Genomic DNA, 21,410 nt, shown 5'->3' on the forward strand with positions numbered 1-21,410 from the left:
AGCCTCTCAGAGTCCGTGACAAAAGCTCCGAAGCCCGAAGCCCGGAGCTGGGTTTGCAGGGGCTCAGGCCTGCTGCTCCTCTCCCTCTCCCAAAGAAAATGCAAAAAAGGCAGCTTCCCCCAAAGGGCCAGGACCCCTGCTGTGCTCAAGGAGTTCCCCCACACCCCACTGCAAAGTCCCAGATAAGGCGAGTCAGATCCCCAAATTCTTCTCCAGGATGGTTGCACGTGGCCTCTCAGGAACCGGGGAAGTGCATGTGTGGGTGGAGAGGTGTGAGGCAAAGAGCCAGCTTCCGGACATGGGTGCAGGGTCCTCCGGCAGCTGAGCTCCCGGAGTGTCAAGTTGCCAGAGGCTTCTGTGCCCGAGCGAGCAGAGAAGGAAACTTAAGCCTCTGTTGAAAAGGCCTCCTGTTCTCTTGCAGGAGAAGCCCCCAGAGGGTAATGGGGCAGTGGCCTAGTGGCCTATGGTGACCCCAAGGAGGGGGAGGGGCCAGGGCCATCTGGGTCCTCAGAATATTGTTCCTGTGTCTTCTTCCTAGGCGGGTCCAGCCCTGCCCCACAGCCTGGTGGGCTCAGGACTGAGCCGTCTCCTCTCAGCCTCACGGGTGGTTGTCTCTGGGTGCAGACCACTCTGAACCATCCCTCCTAACCCCCAGACAGGGCAGCCCTCCTGCTGCTACAAATGTTCCTAGGGACAGCGCCTCTAAAATGACCCTGCCTTCCATTCATTGGACGGTGAACAAAAGAATGTGAATGAAAGGCACCTCGCTGTAGCCTATGCCCCCCTCGTTGAGCTTCCTTTGTTTTGCCTTCATTATGACTTTCTAATCCATGGAATGAGGTTACCAAAAGACCCAAGCCCGAGGTTAAAGAGAACTAGTTGCCCCTAAGGGGAGAAAGCCCTCCTTGCTGAGGGGGCTCCCACGCTGACTCTGCCCCCAGGCTCCCTCTTCTGGAGGCTGCAGGCACTACAGTGACATAGCCCTTCACTTTTTTCCCTGCCCGTGAGCGTCTGTGATCCGTGCTCTGAGATCCCACCATCCTGGTCCTTGGGCCCTATCCAAAGTTGCCTTCTCTGCCAGAGTTCCAGGGAAGGCTATGTTTAATAGTCCCCTGAAACATTCCTATTTCCTTTATTTTGTCAGGGTCCAAAAAAGAGAAACTCCACCCACTTTAATATCTCAAAAGTCTTAATTCTGGAAGTTCCTTCTGATGTCTCAAAGAGTCTATATCTCCCCCCGCCCAAACACACACACCTTTTTCCCTCCGCAACCCTCACTCTGCTCTTGGCTCTCTGGGATGCTGACCACCACCCAGACAAAGATCCAGCTGTGAACAGAGGCCTTGGTTCCCCTGCCTGAAGAGAGAGGCTCCCCCAAGGTCCCCCACTGTGTCCCCATGCAAAAGGAAATTGGATCTCAGGGACCAGTGGTGTGTGAGATGGGCGAGGCCCTGCATGCTGTTATGAAGATATCCTCGTGGTTCATCCAGGCAGGGGCGAGCAACAGGCAGTGAGGCCGATGGAACCAGCCTGCAGTCGCCATTTTTAGCACCGGGGGAGCCATCCCTCTCTGTGCATTCTCCACCCACCTTCACCTCACTTTCTTCCTTCCTGTAGGACTGTGACCTCCCTCTCCTAGCCATGCTCCTTGGAGAGAAGACCTTGCCTCATTCATCTGTCCCACCACACTCCTCACACAGTTCTCTGCACAGAGTTGGTAGTTTGGTAGACATCTATTGAGGAAACACGCATTTCCAGTGCTTTTTGCAGAAGGTCAAAGCATACTTGGTACCTTGGAGACTCAGGTCAGGTCAGAGTAGCTCTTACTTCCCTTTCCTGAAAAAGAACCAAATGAATCATACACACACACACACACACACACACACACAGGACCCTGGAGGCCAGCCCCTTTAGTTGATAGCAGCTCCAAAGCACTCTCAAATTCCCACAGAATTCAGGTCTGTGAACATTTTGGAAGACCCTGGGAAGGGCCAGGCTGGAAAAGGATGAAGCCCTAGGTGCTTGAGGGAGAGGGGACGGAGGGTGTGAGTGCTGTGCTCACAAAGGTTCCTAGACAGTGCCCTCCACCCAGGAGAAGGACGCGTCCTGCACTTCACAGAGGCTCTTAGCAACCTCCTACCCTACAGTGGACAGCCCCATATCAGGCAACTAGTCTGTGGCTTCTAGATCTAAATATTTCAGAGCATCTACTGTAGCACAACAGCTCTCTGGACATTCTGTTCCTTGGGTGGCACAACTGGGCTATCTCCACTTATGGCACCACATCCTAGTTCAAGAGGAAGTCTTGAGGCTTCATGGGGCAGCTCGCCTGCTTACTGGTGATGGGGAAAAGATGGGGGCAACAGTGGAGCAGACCCAGAGCTGGGAATCTGGAGGTGCTGCTTCCATCCCAGCTTCACCAGCAAGTCCCCCAACCCCGGCCCTCCCATACACAAGTCACCCTTGGCCTCTGTCTTCTACCAGCCAAAGAGGCAGGTAGTCCATTTGGCTCTGATAGCTCTTCTGGCACCCACACATTCCGGTGACCATACTAAACCAAGGCTGAGGAAAGTCCTGCTTAATAGGATATGCAGGCACATCCGTGGACACGCCCATAGTCACAAGCCCGCGCCTGGAAAGGAAAGGAGTGGACTGGCATTCCCTGCCTCTTTCCCTTCCCCAAGGCCTCCAGGCAGCCACCCTGGGGCCGCAGTCTGAGGAAGGGTCCGGGCCCCCGTGTCCTTGCCACCACTAGGGGGTGTGATGAGCCCTGGGGAGGGGCGAGCTCGGCGCTTGGGGACCCTGCGGCTCTGTAGCTGGCCTGAGGCCCTCCTGCCCCTGTGCCCGCTGTGGCTGCTCCAGAAAGCCTGGGAAACACCGGGGCCAGGAGCACCCTTATCAGGCTGGGACTCGGGGCCCTCCTGGGGAAGGAGGGGTATCCAAATGGTCTCCAGTCCTCCATGCTCCTACCAGGCAGGCCTCCTTCCCCTTTAGGACCCCTCCCCACATGCACAACAGGCCTAAGCTGATGCTGAACAAAGCGCCGCTGCAGGGGTACCGGTTGTTTTACATATGATTTGAATATTGTTTCTTTCAAGTCAAAATAGCACAGCAAGCCCCTCCCCACCCAGGCTTCTCCCTTAGCTCTCATTTGTTGCCCTGAAGGGCGTGCAACCCTTGCTGCACCCAGCCGGCCCAGGTGGCCCAGCGGGGGACACAGGGAGCTGCTGGGTGCCCAGGGCGGGCCTGCTCGGCGGTGTTAACGGTGCGGCCCCCTTTCTCCTGCCCACAGGTCCTCCATGTGAATCAATCCCATGATGCAACATGCCTCCCCAGCCCCCGCTCTGACGATGATGGCCACGCAGAATGTCCCGCCCCCACCCTACCAGGACAGCCCACAGGTGAGTGCGCAGGGGCCGCTGCCTCCCACCATGGGGGAGGGAGTGTGGTGGCCTTAGAGCCCGGCTGCAGGCTGGGATATTCCAGGGGCCGAAGGGCTGAGGCAGGCCTCCCACAATCATGTCCTGGCGGCACTCCTGGCTCTTCCCCCTCAGCCTGGGGAGCGAGAGTCTTGCAAACACAGACCCCGAGGGGAGTCACCAGGTTCAGAACCCGGGACCTAGGACTGGAAGCTAGAGTAATGGTCACAGTCCTGTCCCCCACCCCACCCCTCAGACAGCAGATGAGCGCAGCCAAACCCCTTTGTTGTGACTGGGGCAAAATCTACAGTTGGGGAGAGCCAGGTACCAGATGTGAGGGGAGCCGCCCTCTGAGTGTTTGGGAAACTTCCTACTCAGAGGCTCCTGAGTGTTAGGCCCCCCCTTCTCGGTCACTTGGGCTCTTTCGTTCTCCTCTGCCTGCCTATCGGGAGAATCTCTGTTCTCTTCAGAACTCTTCTGGGCTTCTACTTTTTAAAAGCCAAGATTCTTTCTGTATACCCCACAACCCCTTTCTTCTGGTCCCCAGCTTCCACCCCTCAGCTCAGACACAGCTGCCCCCCCAAGATCTTCTGCACCCCCTACCCCGATTGCCACTCCTGCAACAGGTCCTTCCTCAGCAGTGCCTTCTTGCTGTCTTCATGCTGTCTGCCCTCCTCCTCCTGGAAGCCTGCCCAGTTTGTGGGGGCTGCCCTCCTACATCCTTGAGACCAGCCGCTTTTCCTATTTGCTTCCCCCAGGTGCTCCTCTTGTCCACCCTTGGTTCTTGGGAAACTTTGAGTTTTGTATCTGTGCTTTCACAGAAGCCTTCATTCATTCTCTGACGCCTCCTTTCACACTCTCCTGTCAATACGAATTCGATAATTATTTATTGGGCACCTGTGATGTGAAATGCACCCAGCTAGAATGTCCATCCTCACATTTGCCCATGTGCAGCAGTTGCCCGCTGAGTGCTATGGGCAGGCTACCATCTGCACTCCTCCAGCAGCCACTCTCTGCCTTACCCTGCCATCCTTCACTCATCAGACACAGCGGTTCTCATGGGCTACATGGAAAATTTATGCAGTGTGAAAGGGGTCTTAAGATGCAGATGCTGGGCTTGTGCTCACTATGGTCCTGATGCCCCCAGCCTAGTGAGAGCATATAGTAGCTGCTTTATACATCTTTGTCATCCCCCGGGAGATTACCAGATGCTCTGGGGCCTCTTTCTAGCGTACCCAGCATATGGAACCCCTTTGACTGCTCTGCCCTTGAAGGTCCAAAGGCCCTGGTCCTTCACCCATCTCTGAGCACATGTCTATGGCCCCACTCCCACATATCAAATCACATTACTTCCCCAGCTCTCCCAGCCTAACCCCATCCTCAGTGAACCCTCTGCTCATGCCAGTAGTTTCCATGAATAAGCCACAGGGTTGAACTTGGCTTTACATGGCTCCTGTATTTGAAAGCTTCCAGGCATTCACCATTATGTCAAGTCCCTTCCCTCTGTAGTTTCACCTCCCGAGACAAAGTTCAGAAGGAGCCCTCAACTGATGGGAACCTTTTACCTCCCAAGAAAGAAGTGAGAGAAGGAGAAGCTAGGGGCCAGAATAGGGGCAAGATCTTCCTTCTTCGATAGCAGCAGATCCATTCCCACTCTGCTCAGCCAGCACGCATCGGTGCCCACATATCGATTCAGTGGTGGGAACTTGGGCTCCACTTTTTTTGTAACTGGATTCTCTCTCCAGTCAGAATGGGAAACAGAGATGGGGACCCTGCCTGTATTTAGCAGGTGGTAGCTGCCAAGGCCCACACCTCCATACTCAAGACTCAAGGATAGACCAGGGCAGGGCTGAGAGGTCAGAGAACACTGTGTTGGCATGGCTGATGGCGGCTGCTCGCCTCTCACCCACCCTTCCCTGTTTTGACTGCCTGGGCAGCTGGGAGAAGTTTTGGTTTGGCGGGGATTAGCGGGAGAGCTGCAGCAAGGGCCTGTGTTGAATGCTGATCCAGAAGCCTAATTTAATGATCAGCATACAGCTGGATTAATAAATCCCAGCTGTCGAGGGATGGATGGAGGTGGGCTGCAGTCCGAAGGTGCTCAGCTCCCCAGAAGTCACCACTAAGCTGCTCTAGCCTTTGTGAGGTAGAAGGGAGACTCCACTTCCATACCTAAGATCTTAGACAGAACCTAGATACAGGGACTGCCCGAAGGGTCTCCTCTCTGAGGATCCTCCAGAATGTCACCATTTAAAATCTTCACATTTAGAGCAAAGGAATAATTTGCCCTGGGGAAGCTGCCATCTATTTGTAACCCTGGCAATCCATGAGTGAAATATCTGATGAGAAGCATCAGTGTCAATGGTGAACTGACCAGGTCAAGGTGTCAGGGTCTTTATGGCCTTGACAAAGCCACTAGGCTATGCCCAAATTGCCATTGGTCTTCCCCAAGCTGAGCTGGTTCCCAAGGAAACTGAGCAGGATGTGGGGCTAAGGGAGAGGAGCTCGGGCAGGGGTGAAGTGGGAGAGATGGGGGAGCTGGTGGAGGCCTCCAGAACAAAGGCTTCTGACTCTAGGGGGAGAGGCTGTTCTCTCCGGAGAGGGCTGGTGTTTGAGGGCCTTCTGCCCACTCTTTTGGGCTTCTAGGAGGGGCTCCCTTGTAGGAATAGCTCTTCCATACATGCCTGGCTTCTGGCACTTTCTGCAAACTTGCATTGGACCCCTGACTTCTTCCCTTTATCTTTTCGAGATATGGACCCCAGCTTCCTAGGGGGAGACTCTACTGCATTTCCCTTCAGAGTGTTCATATCCCCGACAGCCAGCCACTCTCTGAGATTCCACATCTTCAGGGAAGCAGAGCCTGATGGGGACATGGGTCAGGCACACCAGGGAATCCTGTCCAAAACAGAGCTCTCAGGAAACAAGGTCCACTCCCTCCTCATTCCTTTAGGTCTAATCTCATTATGTTTGGACCACACATGACTTGTTTCCTCACAACCTGGACAGCTAAGCACACTTCTCCATCACCTCTTCAGAAACCCAGTTTCTTCCACAAGCAACAAATGGGCAGTCTCTGATATAAAGTCCCCCAAATGAAAAAGGAAGCGAGACACAGAGCCCTTCCTCTGAGACCCATGCGATCGTTTTAATAATGTTCCCGTTGTGCTAAGGGCTAGCAATACCGAACATAATCTATTCAAATGCACAGGAGAATCTCACTCTGGAAAATTAGGAATCTGCATTAAAAAATTCCCAAGCCCCGGACCTTCTTTATAATAAATTAGAATTTTTTTTTTCAAGGCAAGTTCTTAACTTGGCAATTTCATTTTTGAAGTTTGGGGAATAAAGTTATTAAAAATGAGGGAGGCCTTTTTTTTCTTCCCATTTTAGTAGAGAAGCATTCATGGTTATGGCCTCGTGCTATTTGGGCACAAGCCAAGTGATACAATGGTTAAGCGGCTTCTAGCCCCTCGGTTCTGTTGCAGTCCATCCTGGAGAAATTTTGTGGTTGATTGTAAGGTCGTCACTCTGTTGATTGTGCACCGAAGGATGACTGTATGTTTAGAAAGTGCAAAAGCAGGGCCGGGCGCGGTGGCTCAAGCCTGTAATCCCAGCACTTTGGGAGGCCGAGATGGGTGGATCACGAGGTCAGGAGATCGAGACCATCCTGGCTAACACAGTGAAACCCCGTCTCTACTAAAAAAATACAAAAAACCAGCCGGGCGAGGTGGCGGGCGCCTGTAGTCCCAACTACTGGGGAGGCTGAGGCAGGAGAATGGCGTAAACCCGGGAGGCGGAGCTTGCAGTGAGCTGAGAGCCGGCCACTGCACTCCAGCCTGGGCGACAGAGCCAGACTCTGTCTCAACAACAAAAAAAAAAAAAAAAAAAAAAAGGTGCAAAAGCAGGCTGGGCATGGTGGCTCATGCCTGTAATCCCAGCCCTTTGGGAGGCTGAGGTAGGTGGATTGCCTGAGATCAGGAGTTCGAGACCAGCCTGGCCAACATGGTGAAACTCTGTCTCTACTAAAAATACAAAAAGTAGCCAGACATGGTGGCACACGCCTGTAGTCCTAGCTACTTGAGAGGCTGAGGCAGGAGAATTGCTTGAACCCGGGAGGCGGAGTTTGCAGTGAGCCAAGATTGCACCACTGCACTCTAGCCTGGGAGACAGAGTGAGACTCCATCTCAAAAAAGAAAAAAAGAAAGTGCAAAAGCAACAACCCAGTGGAACCCTCCCTGTGACCTACTTCCTCCTTCTGGTAGCTTCCTGCTAAATTCTGCCAGAGTAGCAGCACCCTCTACTGTCTTAACTATAGGACCCCAATTCCAGCATGCTGTAACTGGGTCCTTGATGCCGACCCTCACTTTATGCCCTGAAGAGGTAGGGTTAAGTCACCAGGGTGGTGTAATTCTACCATGATTGCCTAATGACCACACTGTCTCTAGAGAAACCTGGATGTGAAATAGGTGTGTGATCCTCAGTTCAGTGCATTGTGTTGATTCCAGCATCACCCTGCTGCTGTTCTGCATCTCTGCCATAGTGGCCTGGCTGTCAGCTGGACTTTCACAGCCCCCTCCTCCCACTGCCCCAGCATCCCCACTGACCCTTCCATTTGCTACTATTTCTTTCCTCTCCTGCCTTGCTTAGTATCCCAGCAAGTGTCACTCCAGCCTCCCTCCCAGAATTTTCTTGGGAACACACAACCACCCTGTCACTCCTTCTAGGCAAATACCTCTGATTCGTGTACTCTCAGAAATGTCACTCGAGACCTTCCTGTAACACCCATATGCAACATCACCCACCAAGCGAAGTTCTCACTTCTGTAGCTCCATCAGCCACTCCGGGGAGCCATCCGGGTTCACTAGCAAAGGCAACCACTTCACTCCCCTCACCTTCCCACACAAAACACACTCTCATTATCAGCACCAGCCCCCACAACTTTTCCTCAAATGCAGACACATACCTACCGTTCCAAAAATATCTTTGTCCTTGGCTTATTGGCAAGATAAATATTGTATCTATTTGAGTATGTATTCAATGTTTAGGATGTTCAGTCTGCGTGTCCCGTACGTGTCAGCTGCATGAGCATTGGACTAGAAAGCAGAAATCCTGGTAGATCCTAGTCTGACCCACTAGGCACAGCCCCTGTCGATGTGAAACGAAACTCAATGGATAGTTTAGGAACAAATTGATGGCTAGGTAGCTAGGTGCTTACGTAGCATACTTGATGATGAGTGGCATTAAAAGGGTTTTGGCAGTTCACCAAGGATGCAGCCTCATTTTTGACCAGAGAGAGACAAGACAGGCAGTTAGAACTCCCTGTTGAGATCCGCTTTGGGAGACTCACTTTGGAAGGAAGTCAAGTGTTTGCTTAAGGTCCTTTGCAAAAGCTGCGTCCCTCCCATTCCCCCCACCCTGATCCTCCAGCATCTCTCAGAGTGGGGAGAATGGTGTCTGGGACTCCAGGATATGGCACTGAGATCTGGGGTCAACACAACAGTGTCTCACTTACCCTGCAAGAGGAAGGCTAAAGCTGGGCCAGCCACACTGAGGAAGCCAGACCCATCTCTCTGGACATCGTCTTTCCCTCCCTGTCCCAGCACCATCACCACTCCAGGTGGGGCCGGGGCAGGCAGATATCCTGGGGAAGCTGGATGGGATTTGATCAGTCATTAGGATCCCCAGGCTGGTTTAATTAACTGGAGGCAAAAGGGGGTGGCTGGGGCCCCTGGCTGTGAATGGCCTCCATCCCGGCCAGGCAGCTGTGACAGGCAGAAGCGGGTTCAGATGTTTTCACACTCGCTTTACATTCCTCTCATCTCTTTAAGGGCTGGAGCCCCCTGCCTTGCAGGTCCCTCTGCTCAGCTGCCTGTGAAACACATTCGCTTTGCAGCAATAGAGTTCATTCAGCAGCTTTGAAAGCTCCCCTAAGCCTTTTCTGTGATGGTGATTGATGGCTCCCTCTGCCCCTGGGGGCAACACCCCAGGGACCATATGAGGACCCACCTTCCCTTGCTTCGACTCACCAGAACAGACTCTTCTCTTTCTTTTTTCTTTTCTGCTGGGCCTTTCTTCTCTTTGTGCGCAGTCACCTCTCTCTCTGCTTGCTTGAGCCACCCATGTCTTTAAGCTGGACATATCCCTGAACTCCAACTCACTCAAGACCTGGACTCTTCGTTGTGTAAAAGGCAAAAACAACCTCCAGGTCCAACCGTGGGGCCTTTATGCCCATTTGGAGATGGTGGGTTGTCAGCATGGCTTTAAAGCTTGGGAAGAAACACTCCACTGGCCTGGTCTAGGTTTTTTATTTGATGACCTTACTATATTCTAATATTTACCAAAAACAGAGATTTTATTGTCTACCCCCTTGTCCCCAAGCAGGACAAATGCCCTAAACAGCTACAAAAATAGTTAATGGCCCTGGGATGCAAAGCCTAAAATAAATCAGGGGGCAGGCGATCCAAGTCAGCAGCGGGTCTGGGGAGGACCTTACGTGCTCCGCCTCCCTTTCCTGCGCCGTTGGTCCTAGTTGGTCTTCGGAAAGCTTTGGTATCTGTGCGGCCTGGCAGGAGGAGGGTGGATGAGTTAGGGCCCCAGGATGCTTGCTGTTCTTGAAGTCTGTGATCTGAAGAGGAGGATGGAATGACTCAACCTCGTAGAAATTCAGGAATCAGGCCTTGTAATAAGAATTTGTATAATTCATCAGCTCCACTGCTGATGAATTATACAAATTCAGACAAGTAATTTCAGAGCTGTTTCTTTCATTCATGCATGCATTCGATAAACATTGAGCGTATCCTGTGGGCCGTGCGGACATTGTGCTGTGTACTGGGTTGCAAAATCAACGGACTTCCTGTCCTCTTGGAGCTTAGAGTCCATATGGGGCCTTAGTTTCTGCGTTTGTAAAATGAGAATAACTCTGCCCTCCCTGCCTTGCCAGACTGTTGAGAGTGTGGGTACAACAAGTACAGTGGTGTTCCTCAACCCCTTTTCACCCGCACCCCAACTTCATTCTTCACTCAATCACCTGCACATCTCCAGAAGCCCAGATGGGATTGAACCTTAATTACTTTTTATTAGGAACATAATAGGCATGTCAAATAGGTTTTACCGGCTATGAACACCCCCTCACACACTCGATACACAGAGATGTGCACACACTGGGATTCTGGCGTGCCCTCTGAAAGGCCTATTGGAAATCACCGGTTTGGGACTATTACAAAAGGGAAGGATCTTCCAGAGGGAAGCTATGGGATGGGCAGGGGGCCATCAGTTCCCAGGAAAATGCACAAAGCTGGGAAGTGGAGTCCACAACTTTCCTCTTCTTAGCCTCCTGTCAGTGACAGCTCAGGAAATGCAGTTAGGGGCAGTGAGTGTTCCATGAGTCACATTTTGTAAACCACCGCTTTTACAAACCCTTTTAAAATTAATCAACTAACCAAAACCCGCATTTACACCACTGAGTAACTCTTCTGTGGCCTGTTCTATCCATTTGGCCCAAGATCAGAATGGAGGTAACCGAGAGCCTCTTTGAGCTACGTTGGGCTGCCTGGCTCTGCTGCCGGCCCTTCCTCTCCCTGGGCTAACTGGGTTGGGGAATATTTTGAGGAACCCTCTTTGGCCTCTCCCAGGCTTTGGGATCCTGGAGGTCTTTAACACATCACTCATCATTATCCCCTTGGGATCATCCTTCGCTCACTTAACACATGGGAGTACACCGCGGGCAGGCATGGAAGCTGGGAGACCAGCCCGCTCATGAGATGGACAAAGGGCCCGGTGTTGGGGTGCATTCAGATGAGGCAGGAGTCCAGTCTTCCGAGGCCTGGGGAGGGAGGAGAAGCAGGAAAGGCTTCTTGGAAGAGTTGAAGCTGCATCTGGGTGGGAGGCAGGCTGTGGGGGACATGAGGACAGTCCCTGCTGAGGCAGCTATGGGAGCAAAGGCAGGAAGGTGGACACCATCGGAAAGGCAGGAGGGTGGACACCATCGGAAAGGCAGGAGGGTGGACACCATCATGCGCACTCAGGCAACCAAGGGTAGGTCTGAGGCGATAGGGTAAGGGGAGGAGGGCTGGGCAGGTGCAAGGCTGTGGATCCGTGAGCAGCTTCCAGGAGTTTTGAAAGTTCCGTCGGCTTTTTCTGTGACTGTAATCGAAGGGTCTCTCTACGCCCAACACCCCAGGGGCCATATGGGGACCCACTTTCCCTTGCTTTGACTCATCAAAACAGACTCTTCTCTTTCTTTTTTCTTTTCTGCTGGGCCTTTCTTCTCTTTGTACACAGTGACCTCTCTCTCTGCCTGCTTGAGCCATCTACGTCTTTAAACTGGACATATCCCTGCACTCCAGCTCGCCTGAGCAGGCCCAGGTCTGGAGCGCCCTGGACTCTGTGCCCCACAACATTGTTCATGCCCCCTGCTGCCTCCTACCTGTTAAGGCCAAACTTGATGTTTATCAAGTGACCTCAAGCCCTGACCTCTTCCCGGGTCCTTGGCTTCTCTCCTGGTTGCCAGGAAACTGATCCACACCTGGCTTGCCCTGACCTGGAGGGAGTGCCAGCCCTGCTGGGTCCGCCTGAAATCTCAGCGGCCCCTAGAGGGCCAGGCCTGGGCAGCCCCAGGGAGCCAGAACACAAGGTTTTGGCAGCTTAAGGGGGCCCTCCTGGGGCTGGCTGGCGCCCACTCTGCCATGTCAAATGGAGGGCTCAGAAAAGAGAATGTCCTCTTAGAAGGAGTGTCTGTGTTTTTTTGTACTTTTAGTAGAGATGAGGTTTCTCCATGTTGGTCAGGCTGGTCTCGAACTCTTGACCTCAGGTGATCTGCGCACCTCGGCCTCCCAAAGTGCTGGGATTACAGGCATGAGCCACCGTGCCTGGCATAATCCCAGCTATTCGGGAGGCTGAAGAAGGAGAATCACTTGAATCCGGGAGGTGGAGGTTGCGGTGAGCCAAGATGGTGCCATTGCACTCCGGCCTGGGCAACAAAAGCGAAACTCCATCTCAGAAAAAAAAAGAAAAAGGAAAACAAGGAGTGCCTGTGCTGAGAAGGTGCAGGCCTGGGTGTTCAGCGTGTTCAGAAAGAGGCCCTGTGGGAGGTGTGTGGGGGTTTAATAGTCAAGCAAGACCGTAGGCGAAGGAGGGGTGGCGGTGGGCATAGGAGGTGTGGGGGCACTGGGGCTCATCTGAACAGAGGGTGGGATTTGGATTTGATTCAGAGGAGAAATCTAGCAAAAGAAAGCATTGGAATTGCTTAGAAACCAAGGTTTGCTGGGCATCTGCTGCTTGCAATGCACCCTCACATATGGTCTCACAGTAGCCCTGGAAAGAGATATTAATAGCTCCGTTTTTACCTGATGGGGAAACTGAGGCTCAGAGGAACTGAGTCCTTGCCTTGGGCATGCCACTCAATTCCAAGCTGGTAACGCATAATGTAACCTTCTGTGACACCACGGGCCCCCTGTTCCTGCACTTGAACTCACACTTGCCTACTTCCCAGGGAGCTTATGCAGAATGGGTTCCTCCAGCAGGGGTGGCACCCATACTGGCAGGACCCCCAGGGCAGCCCACATGAGAGAAACAACAGCAGCCAGCTCTCAGGGTGTGGGCTGTAGGGTATGTGGATTATATTAACAATAACCGCCATATGCTGAATAGCTACTGAGTGCCAGCTACTTTGCATATAATTGTCTCATTTAATGCTGAACACCCTGTACCTTGAGTATAATTATTCCCATTTTATAGATGAGGACTCTGGTTGAGAAAGGTTGAGTAACTTGCCCAAATCACACAGGCAGGAGAGAGCCAAATACAAAGTAGAGATTCATCCCAGCACATCGTGCTCTGTGCCATTGTCTCCAGCTCTGGGCTGGACACCCAATTCCCCCCAGTCGGTTATATGGTCAGGAACTGTAGACTTATCTTTTGTGGCCTGAGGATTCCGGGTCAAGGAGGTAAATCTGCAGCTAAAATGGTAGCATTCAATCGGACCTACCCACTCCGTACCAGTCATTCCTGATTCAACAGATATTTCAGATACTCTCTCTACCAGACACTGAGGCTATGACAGTAAACAGAAAAGCCCTGGTCCTGCCCTCAAGGATCCTATAGTCTAGTGAGGGAGGGAGGCGAGTGAGCAGACAGGTCGCAGCAGCATGCTGAGGGCCACGCAGGCCTGGGGGAGAGGAGCCTGACCCGATTCCAGATGCTCTGCCATCATCCCCTGGAAGAGACAGCTATCCCCATCATGGCGGTGGGGGGTAGGAGGCACCTCGCCTATTTTTCAGATGAGGAACCTGAAACCCCGGAAGGTAAAGTTACATCTTTAAGGTTGTAAGTGGTAAGGGGGGGATTCAAAACTAGTTCTGTCTGAAATGGATGCTTCTGCTCTCCCCAACGCCAACCATCTTCTGTGGGTGCTGGAAAGACCTTGGTGTCAGCCTCTCTTCTCAACCATCTGCTCCCACCTCCCATGAGCAAGAAAGGAAGTCTGAAGGGAAGTTGGCAGGAGGCAGTAGCTGAATGCAACTTGGGCCTCCAGGCTCCAGAAGGCTTGAAGCCCCTGCAGGCAGGTTTCCTCTGAGCTCTCGGCCTCCAGGCTCCTCGTAGCTTCGGAGGGAAGTCGACCCAGCTTTGAGCCACCTTCGATTAATAAACCAGCTGTGCCTTCCTACCTGGGTTCCGCGTGGGAGAACTGTTTCTGGCACCATCATTGTTGGGAGAATGATTTGAACTCGTAGGGGAGAGGTTTGTTGAGGGAGTGGGACAAACTGGAACCAGCAGTGAGGATGGGGTGGACTAGATAGAGACTTAGAACACGTGCAGAGGCGGAGTGAAGTTTCATTCTAATTTGAGCCCCCCACACCTCCTGCCTCTTTTTTCACAGAGTGGAAAAAAAAATCTTTCCATTCTCCTCTTCAAAGAAAAGTAATTAAATGCTCCAATTCATATAGTACGATGAGTCAGAAGGCCCTCTGTGGGCTTCTGTTTTCTCATCTGCGAAATGGAGGTGATGATAACCTACTGTGCAGGATTATTGTGAAACATGAAAGCCCACATAGCTTTTTTCTCTTTTTTGTTTTTGTTTTTGTTTTTAAGAGACAGGGTCTCGCTCTGTCTCCCAGGCTGGAGCACAGTGGTACAACCATAGTTCACTGCAGCCTAGACTTTCTGGACTCAGGCGTCCTCCTGCCTCAGCCTCTCGAGTAGCTGATACTACAGGCACACACCACCACATCCAGCCTATTTATTTTACTTTTTGCAGAGATGGGTTCTTGTTTTGTTGTCCAGGCTGGTCTTGAACTCCTGGCTTCAAGCAGTCCTCCCGCTTCAGCCTCCCAGAGCACTGAGATTACAGATTACAGTGGCGTGAGCCTCTGCACCCAGCCCAGACATATTTTATTAGCTTACTAGAACAAAACATGTCACTCTTCCTTACAACTGGAAAAAGACAGTGCTTTACAGAAAAGAAGCATCTGTGGGGGTTTTGGGTATCATTGAGGGCAAGTAAGATCTTCCCAGCACCCCTTAAAACACACCAGGGAGCATCTCCTACTCATTTTCATGAGTAGAAGACCAGACTGCCAGTGTGGCTGGATCTCTCAGCCCCACCCAGATTTTGCACACCTGCATATACATCTGAAAACTCCCGACTCTTCCCATTTCTTTTTAGAATGGGAAAAGAAAGAACCTTCAAACCGAGAATCTGATTCAAACCAAGAATCAGGGTTTCCTTAGCTGCAAGCTTAAGGCAGAACTGGTTCTGGCTAGATGGCAGAGAGAAGTCCAGTGGTTATAGCATCTACAGGAGGGAAGTGCATGGAGGTGAGGGCCCCAGGGTATTTGCCCCAAGAAAGAACTCTAGGCCAAGAGAGGACATGGGAAGCACAGAACCCACTTCAGCCTCCCAAAGCACTGGGATTGCAGGCATGAGCCACTGCACCCACTCCAGAAATATTTTCTTAGCATGTGTGTAGGTGCTGGCACAGCGTCACATCTCATAGGGGCCTCCACAGGGAATGCTGCCTCCTGCCCCACCAGTAACCATTGTCTGGTTCTCTTGATTAATCAACACAACCTGCAGAGTGAGTATTATCTCCTGCATTTTACAGATTAGGAAACCAAAGAGATCAGGAAACTTGTCCCAAAACACGTAGCTAATAATTGGCAGAGGAGCATCAAACCCAGGGCCGGATCCTCTGCTCTTTCCATTCTCTGAGGCTTTTCTGATCTCCCAGGCAGTTCTCAGGACATTGTTCAACGTTGCCTGAGCTTCCCCTGGTTGAAAAGGGACAGTCCTCCATGCCTGCACTGATGCCTACCTGTCCCTTTCCCCAGCGGGCTGCCAGGGCAGGCTCTCCAGAGTGCTCTGAGGGCTCCTTGGAGAAAAGCTCCAAATCTGGAGTGGCCAGTTCTGAGACCAGCTGTGAATGCACCAGGTGGCCCCCTGGAGTGGGTAAGATGAGTTTCTTCCCATGCCAGACCAAAAAGAATGGAAGAAAGCTACTTGGGGAAAAACTGAAATTAGAGATGTGCTAAAATGTTTAACAACTTGCTCTCAGAGTGGGGGTGGGGAGCACAGGGGCAAGCCCTGATTTGCAGCATTTGCCAATTTCCATGGTATAAATGCTCCCACCATGGCCAATTTCAAGCTCCCAATGTGATGTCAACCAATTTGCAAACTTTCTGAAGATTTAACAATTGGCTTTCACAGGCCAGAACAAGGCAGTTTCAGCCCACTGCTTAATAGCCACAGCCTGCGCCTGGTTCACACCTGAGCCTACTTTTTAGACTGTGCTGCCCAGTAAATTCCCCCCAAAAAACTTACTTCAAGTTATCCCCATCCTCCTGGCCCCCAAGCCCTGTGGACAGCTGCAGGTCCTCTCCCTTTGAGCTCCAGTTCTTGGGAAGTGGGTATCTCTGGCTAGAAAAAGAAACCTATTTGGGGATAAACACTCATTCTCCAAACCTGCAGGAAATGCAGAGTTTGCTGACTTGGCCCCCATGAGCTATATAAATTTGAGTCATCGTCCTCCTCAGACCAGCTCTGCTGTCTTCTTCCCATACTTCTGCCGGTCACAGCCTCTCAGCTGGGGCCTCTTAGGACACTGGCAAGTGACCACTTTTGATTTACATTTTATTCTGAGCTTTCCTCTTTCACCTACCAGGGCCTTCCCCACCCACCTTTCCCCGAACTCCTGCCTAGGAGGGGGACTTCATCTTCCTTCATCCCTCTTCATCCGAGGAGCTTCAGCTAACAGAAGCCGTTTGTGGATTCCTTCAAGGACACGAGGAAACTCACTCCTAGTGGGCAGAGCAGAGCACACTCTTCCCCCTACATGTCACCCTCAAACGAGCTGTGCAGATGTAGCTATGCCTTGCTTTATGGCAGAAGTACATTCCGGAAATCTCGTGTTTAATAATAACAACCTCTCCTCCATCTGTGAAGCACTCTAGAGTTTCCAAAGCACTTTTACATACTACACATCGTCAAATCCGAGCCTCACACCAGCACTGTGTGGTGGGTGCTGATGATTAAAACACCCTCATGGTGTCTGAGCCTGTTGGAGTTGGAGGGGACTTCAGATATCATGTAACCCAGCCACCCAGCTGAAGCTCCCATCTTCTCCACCGTGGCCCAGCTGGTCAGTCCGACTCTACTTGGCCTCTGCAGTGGCAGGAAATTCACCTGGAAAGGGAAGCAGCCCATTCCAGCCTTAAAGAGTTGGGGGACTGGAAAAGTATTATTTAGGTTGTCTCCTTGTTATAGATCAAATGCGTGGCTTGTAGTTCGGCCCTTTGAGTCAAACAGAACTGATATAATCAAATCCCTTCATTCAGATATTCAAAGGGGGCTTTCATGTCTCCCCTTCTCCCCCATCCTACAAATCTTGCTTATATATTCCAGGTTCCTTCAAATATTCCTCATACAACGAAGTACTGAACCCCTTTACCATCCTGGCCGACTCTGCTTTGAATGTATTTTCATGTACTTGTTTAATCAGAGTAGTGCAAGACCAGAAGTTCCTGCATGCTGTGAGCAATGCCTCTGTTAATGCATCCTCAGCTAGCATTAGTTTAGGTTGGATTTTTTTGACAGACACATTACACTTTTGATACGTTGAGCCAGCTGTCAACTAAAACACAGCTATTAAGCCATGTCTCTCCTTCCCTGCACTTCAATATTGATTTTTCTTGGCCCAAATGTTAGAAGTGTTAAATTTTAACTTATTAGATGAAGATTAATCTTATCAGATTTAGCCCCTTGCCAAAATCTGTAAAGATCTTTTGGATCCCAGTTTCATGGCATTCATAAATTTGTTGAGCATTTTTTTAGACGTTCTCTAAATCACTGATTAAAGTGCTGAATAAGAGGATAAGGAGGAAGCATGTGACACTCTTTTGGAAACCTGCCCCAAACTGATATCTATCCTTTAATTGTCATCCCTTGGGTGTAGTTTGCTAATCCATGCAATTGTCCACCAGGCTGCGTCTCTCCGCGTTTTCTGCCAGGCTATCATGGGAAATACCTTGCTGAGGTCGCTTACACCATGTTTTCCTGATCTGCAAGCTTAACGATCATGTCAGATCCATGAACTGAGCTTTCTGATAGCAGTCTATCATCTTTGTGATCCCAGTGCCCAGCATGGTGCCTGGTACATGGCAGGGACTCAAGAAGTATTTGAAGAAATGATCAGTTGCGTTAGTGAATGAAGGGATGAATCTGGCCCAGATAAGTGTGAAGATGAGTGGGTTTTAGTTTTTTTCATAATTCACTTTCTTTCTCTATTTTGAAAGTACAAGCATTTGCTTCTACTTTCTTTCTTACAGCACCTCCTTAATACTCATGAATTCCAAAAGGTCTCCAATTTGCTTACTGATGAGAAAATAGGAGCTTAGGAAAGTTAAAGAATTTGCCCAAGGTCAAAGGCTAATAGGGGGAGATGGTAGGATTCAAGCAATTGTCTTCTGGCTTCCAGGCACCATGATGCTATGTCTAGCCTCTTACCCACTGAGATTGGAAAGGCTCCCCCAGATCAGCCAACAGTGGCAAGGGTATTTCTGCCTAATAAACAATGATACAATCTAGGAAAGCACAGTCTCAATCTCATTCACCATCCATCATTCATCTATTCATTGATTCAACAAATATTTATTGAACACCTACTAGTGCCAGGCTATTCTGGGCCCTACGAATTCAACTGTTACAATCACTCCATGAGTTTATGTTTTAGCTGGGAGTGAAGAGAAAATCAATAAGCACATAAATACAGAATATAGTCATGGTAAGGGCTATGAAGAAAAATAAAGCAAAAGGCGGAGGGGCTGTATGGTACTCCAAAGAGGTGGCATCTGAGCGGAGATCTAAATGAAGAGATCTAAATGAAGACATGCAAATGTCTTGGGGATATATGCACCAGCAGTGCTTGTATTCACAGAAGTATAATACTTTTTCTTCCAGAAAGCAGGGACCTAGATTCATATGATGAACTTTGCAACTATAAAATATCTGATTCTTTCAAGGCACGTTCATTCATTTATTTACTCACTCATTTTCTCCGCAAGTATTTTTAAATAAGCATCAAACCTTTTTACTAAGTATGTGCCAGTTGGAAGCTGGCTATGAAGGAGGGACCAAGGCCTCAGAGGAGAAGACAGATAAGTACATGAAGCCCAACACCACATGTGGGGAGAGCTACCATCACACTATGGACAGGGTGGTATAAGAGATCAGTTGAGGCTTATCATCATTCACACTTTTAGACATTTCTTTGACTGAAGGAAATAAAAAAGCATGAAATTCCTTAATGATGGTTTTTAAAAAAAATTAAATCGTTGAACCATTTCTTTAAACAAAACCTTAGATAGAAAATCTAACAGATAGTATTAAAAGGAGTTGCTCTGGTTGGTATAAAATTGCCGACCTTGGGACACCTTCATAAACATGTCACAGATTATGAAAACCCCTGCCCTAAATATTTGTTATGGCCAAGAACAAGAATCTGTCCATTGCCCACTAAAGACTGCTTGTCTTGAAGTAGCCAGGTAAACCAAATTTGGAGAGCCATTCAGTCGTCAGTCAAAACCGCTGGGACCATTGCCTGTGGCTTGCATTAAAGGGAATAAATAAACCTGTGTCCAAATGACAGCTGATTCAGCTCCTTTATTCCTGCTTTTCAAAGTCATCAAATCAACTGTATGATGGTCCAAACGATTCATAAGCACAATTTAAACGGTTCATCCTATTGTTTTTTTCTCCTTCTGGGCAAGGGTTACCATATTTGCGTTAAGAGTCATCTCTTTTCAGAGTGTGCTGGGCGTCTCCTGGTTTTGGATGGCCTGAAGTTTTCTAGAACATGCTCATTTGAAGAAAGCCAGCTTTTCTCCCCACGGTAGCACACGTACGAATGGACGCTCAGTGTGTGCTCACAGTTCTGTTGCCCACATGCTCTCTTCCGGGCACAGCACAGGCCAAGGCAGACCTCACACTACAGCCTGGAGACCAGTACCTTGGCCATGCTAACCCACCATCTCCCCTTTCTTCTCTCTGCAGATGACGGCAACCGCCCAGCCACCCTCCAAGGCCCAGGCTGTCCACATCTCCACCCCCTCAGCTGCTGCCAGCACACCTGTACCCAGTGCCCCCATCGACCCCCAGGCCCAGCTGGAGGCTGACAAGCGAGCTGTGTACAGGTAGGAGACACTTCAGCTGTGTCTACAGCCCTCAACCAGCTTCAGGCCCAGCTCAGCTGTGAGTGAGAATGCAGGCCAAAAGGTGGGCTCGACCGAGATGACGACCAATAGCTATTCTCCCTTGGCCTCCTCTCTCTAGTCAATTCAGAAACCCCTCAGCTGGCCACAGTGACTCTACCTTTCTGGAAATGTCTAGGGAGGGATATGGAGGCCTAGGCAGCATCTTCCAAGAGCAGCACTTCCTATCTCAACCAGGCAGATGACCCCTAATGGGTATCAGAAACCCTCCGCTCAGTCAAACAGGCAGCTGCCTCAGGACCCTGTCCTCGCCCTGTGCCCCATTGTTGCTTTCCCTCCATCAAGCCCGCCAGAGCTTGGCGGACCTCTGACCGCACCCTCTAGGACTTGGCAGTCCACAAACTTTAGGAGGCAGGAAAATCACAGGGAGAGCTTGTTAAAACACGTGGTTCTGGGCTCCATCCTCGAAGACGCCAGATCAGTAGATCAAGCTATAGGAAGAGGGATATGCATTTTTTAAAAGCATTCCAGGTGAATCTGATGCGGCTGGGTATTGGACCACACTTGGATCCATGGTAGTCTTTGTTTTTACATAATAGACATTGGGTGTGATTGTAGGTTCTGGCACTTTTCCCCAAGAAGGGGAGTTTGCTGAGGACAGGCAGCTTGTTTCGTCTTGTTCTGCATCTGCCCCACGCATCCAGGGCTGAGTCTGGAATGTTGCAGAGGGTGGAATGGGGCTCAGTGAAATGCCTCTCTCCTTGATGAACTCCCGTTCTTGTACATAGTTGGGGAGGAAGATGCTGTCACCTGAGAACCAACCTGAATGAGGTTCCTACAGGGACTTTGGTTATCATATCCACTAAGAATATGATAACCGAAGGTGGGGACTAAGGTGCCGAAGTCTGCACTCAGTATTGAGGCTGGACCCTTGCTCACATTCCCTTGTGGGAGCTTATATGTTCACATGCATCAGCAAGCATGGCTTGCCTCTGGCTGGGCACACACTGCAGCAGGTGCGAATGCCAGTAACACGTGGAATGATTCACCCAAGACTAATGAATAGGAAGATTTATTTCTTTCTGACTCCTCCCCCACCACCCCAATGACAGTGCCTTTATGGTAATGGTGGTAATTAGGGCTGTTATTCTCATTCTCATCGGCATTATTTTTAGTTCCTCAGATAAGCCAAATGCCTCTAATACCAACAGTTGGGAGTCCAGAGCAGTGGCCTCTGATCACAGATCCTGGCACTGGGGGCCTCCCAGGCCCAGCAGAGGGACAAAACATAGC

General features: G+C 50.6%; 1 protein-coding gene across 2 annotated transcripts in view; it reads left to right on the forward strand.

Annotated features, from left to right (window-relative positions):
* PKNOX2 (PBX/knotted 1 homeobox 2) overlaps positions 1-21,410 on the forward strand; it is a 251,547-nt gene that overhangs the window by 166,726 nt on the left and 63,411 nt on the right. Inside the window, exons 4-5 of one of the 2 annotated variants that reach the window (XM_011934594.1) lie at positions 3,293-3,401; positions 19,960-20,099. In XM_011934594.1, coding sequence (XP_011789984.1) covers positions 3,315-3,401; positions 19,960-20,099 — 227 coding nt within the window. In that variant the 5' untranslated portion in view covers positions 3,293-3,314. The remainder of the gene's footprint in view (positions 1-3,292; positions 3,402-19,959; positions 20,100-21,410) is intronic. The other variant, XM_011934595.1, reaches the window with a different exon arrangement.

This window comes from Colobus angolensis, unplaced genomic scaffold, assembly GCF_000951035.1.
Source record: "Colobus angolensis palliatus isolate OR3802 unplaced genomic scaffold, Cang.pa_1.0 Scaffold137, whole genome shotgun sequence".
In the NCBI taxonomy this organism is placed as follows: Eukaryota; Metazoa; Chordata; class Mammalia; order Primates; family Cercopithecidae; genus Colobus; species Colobus angolensis.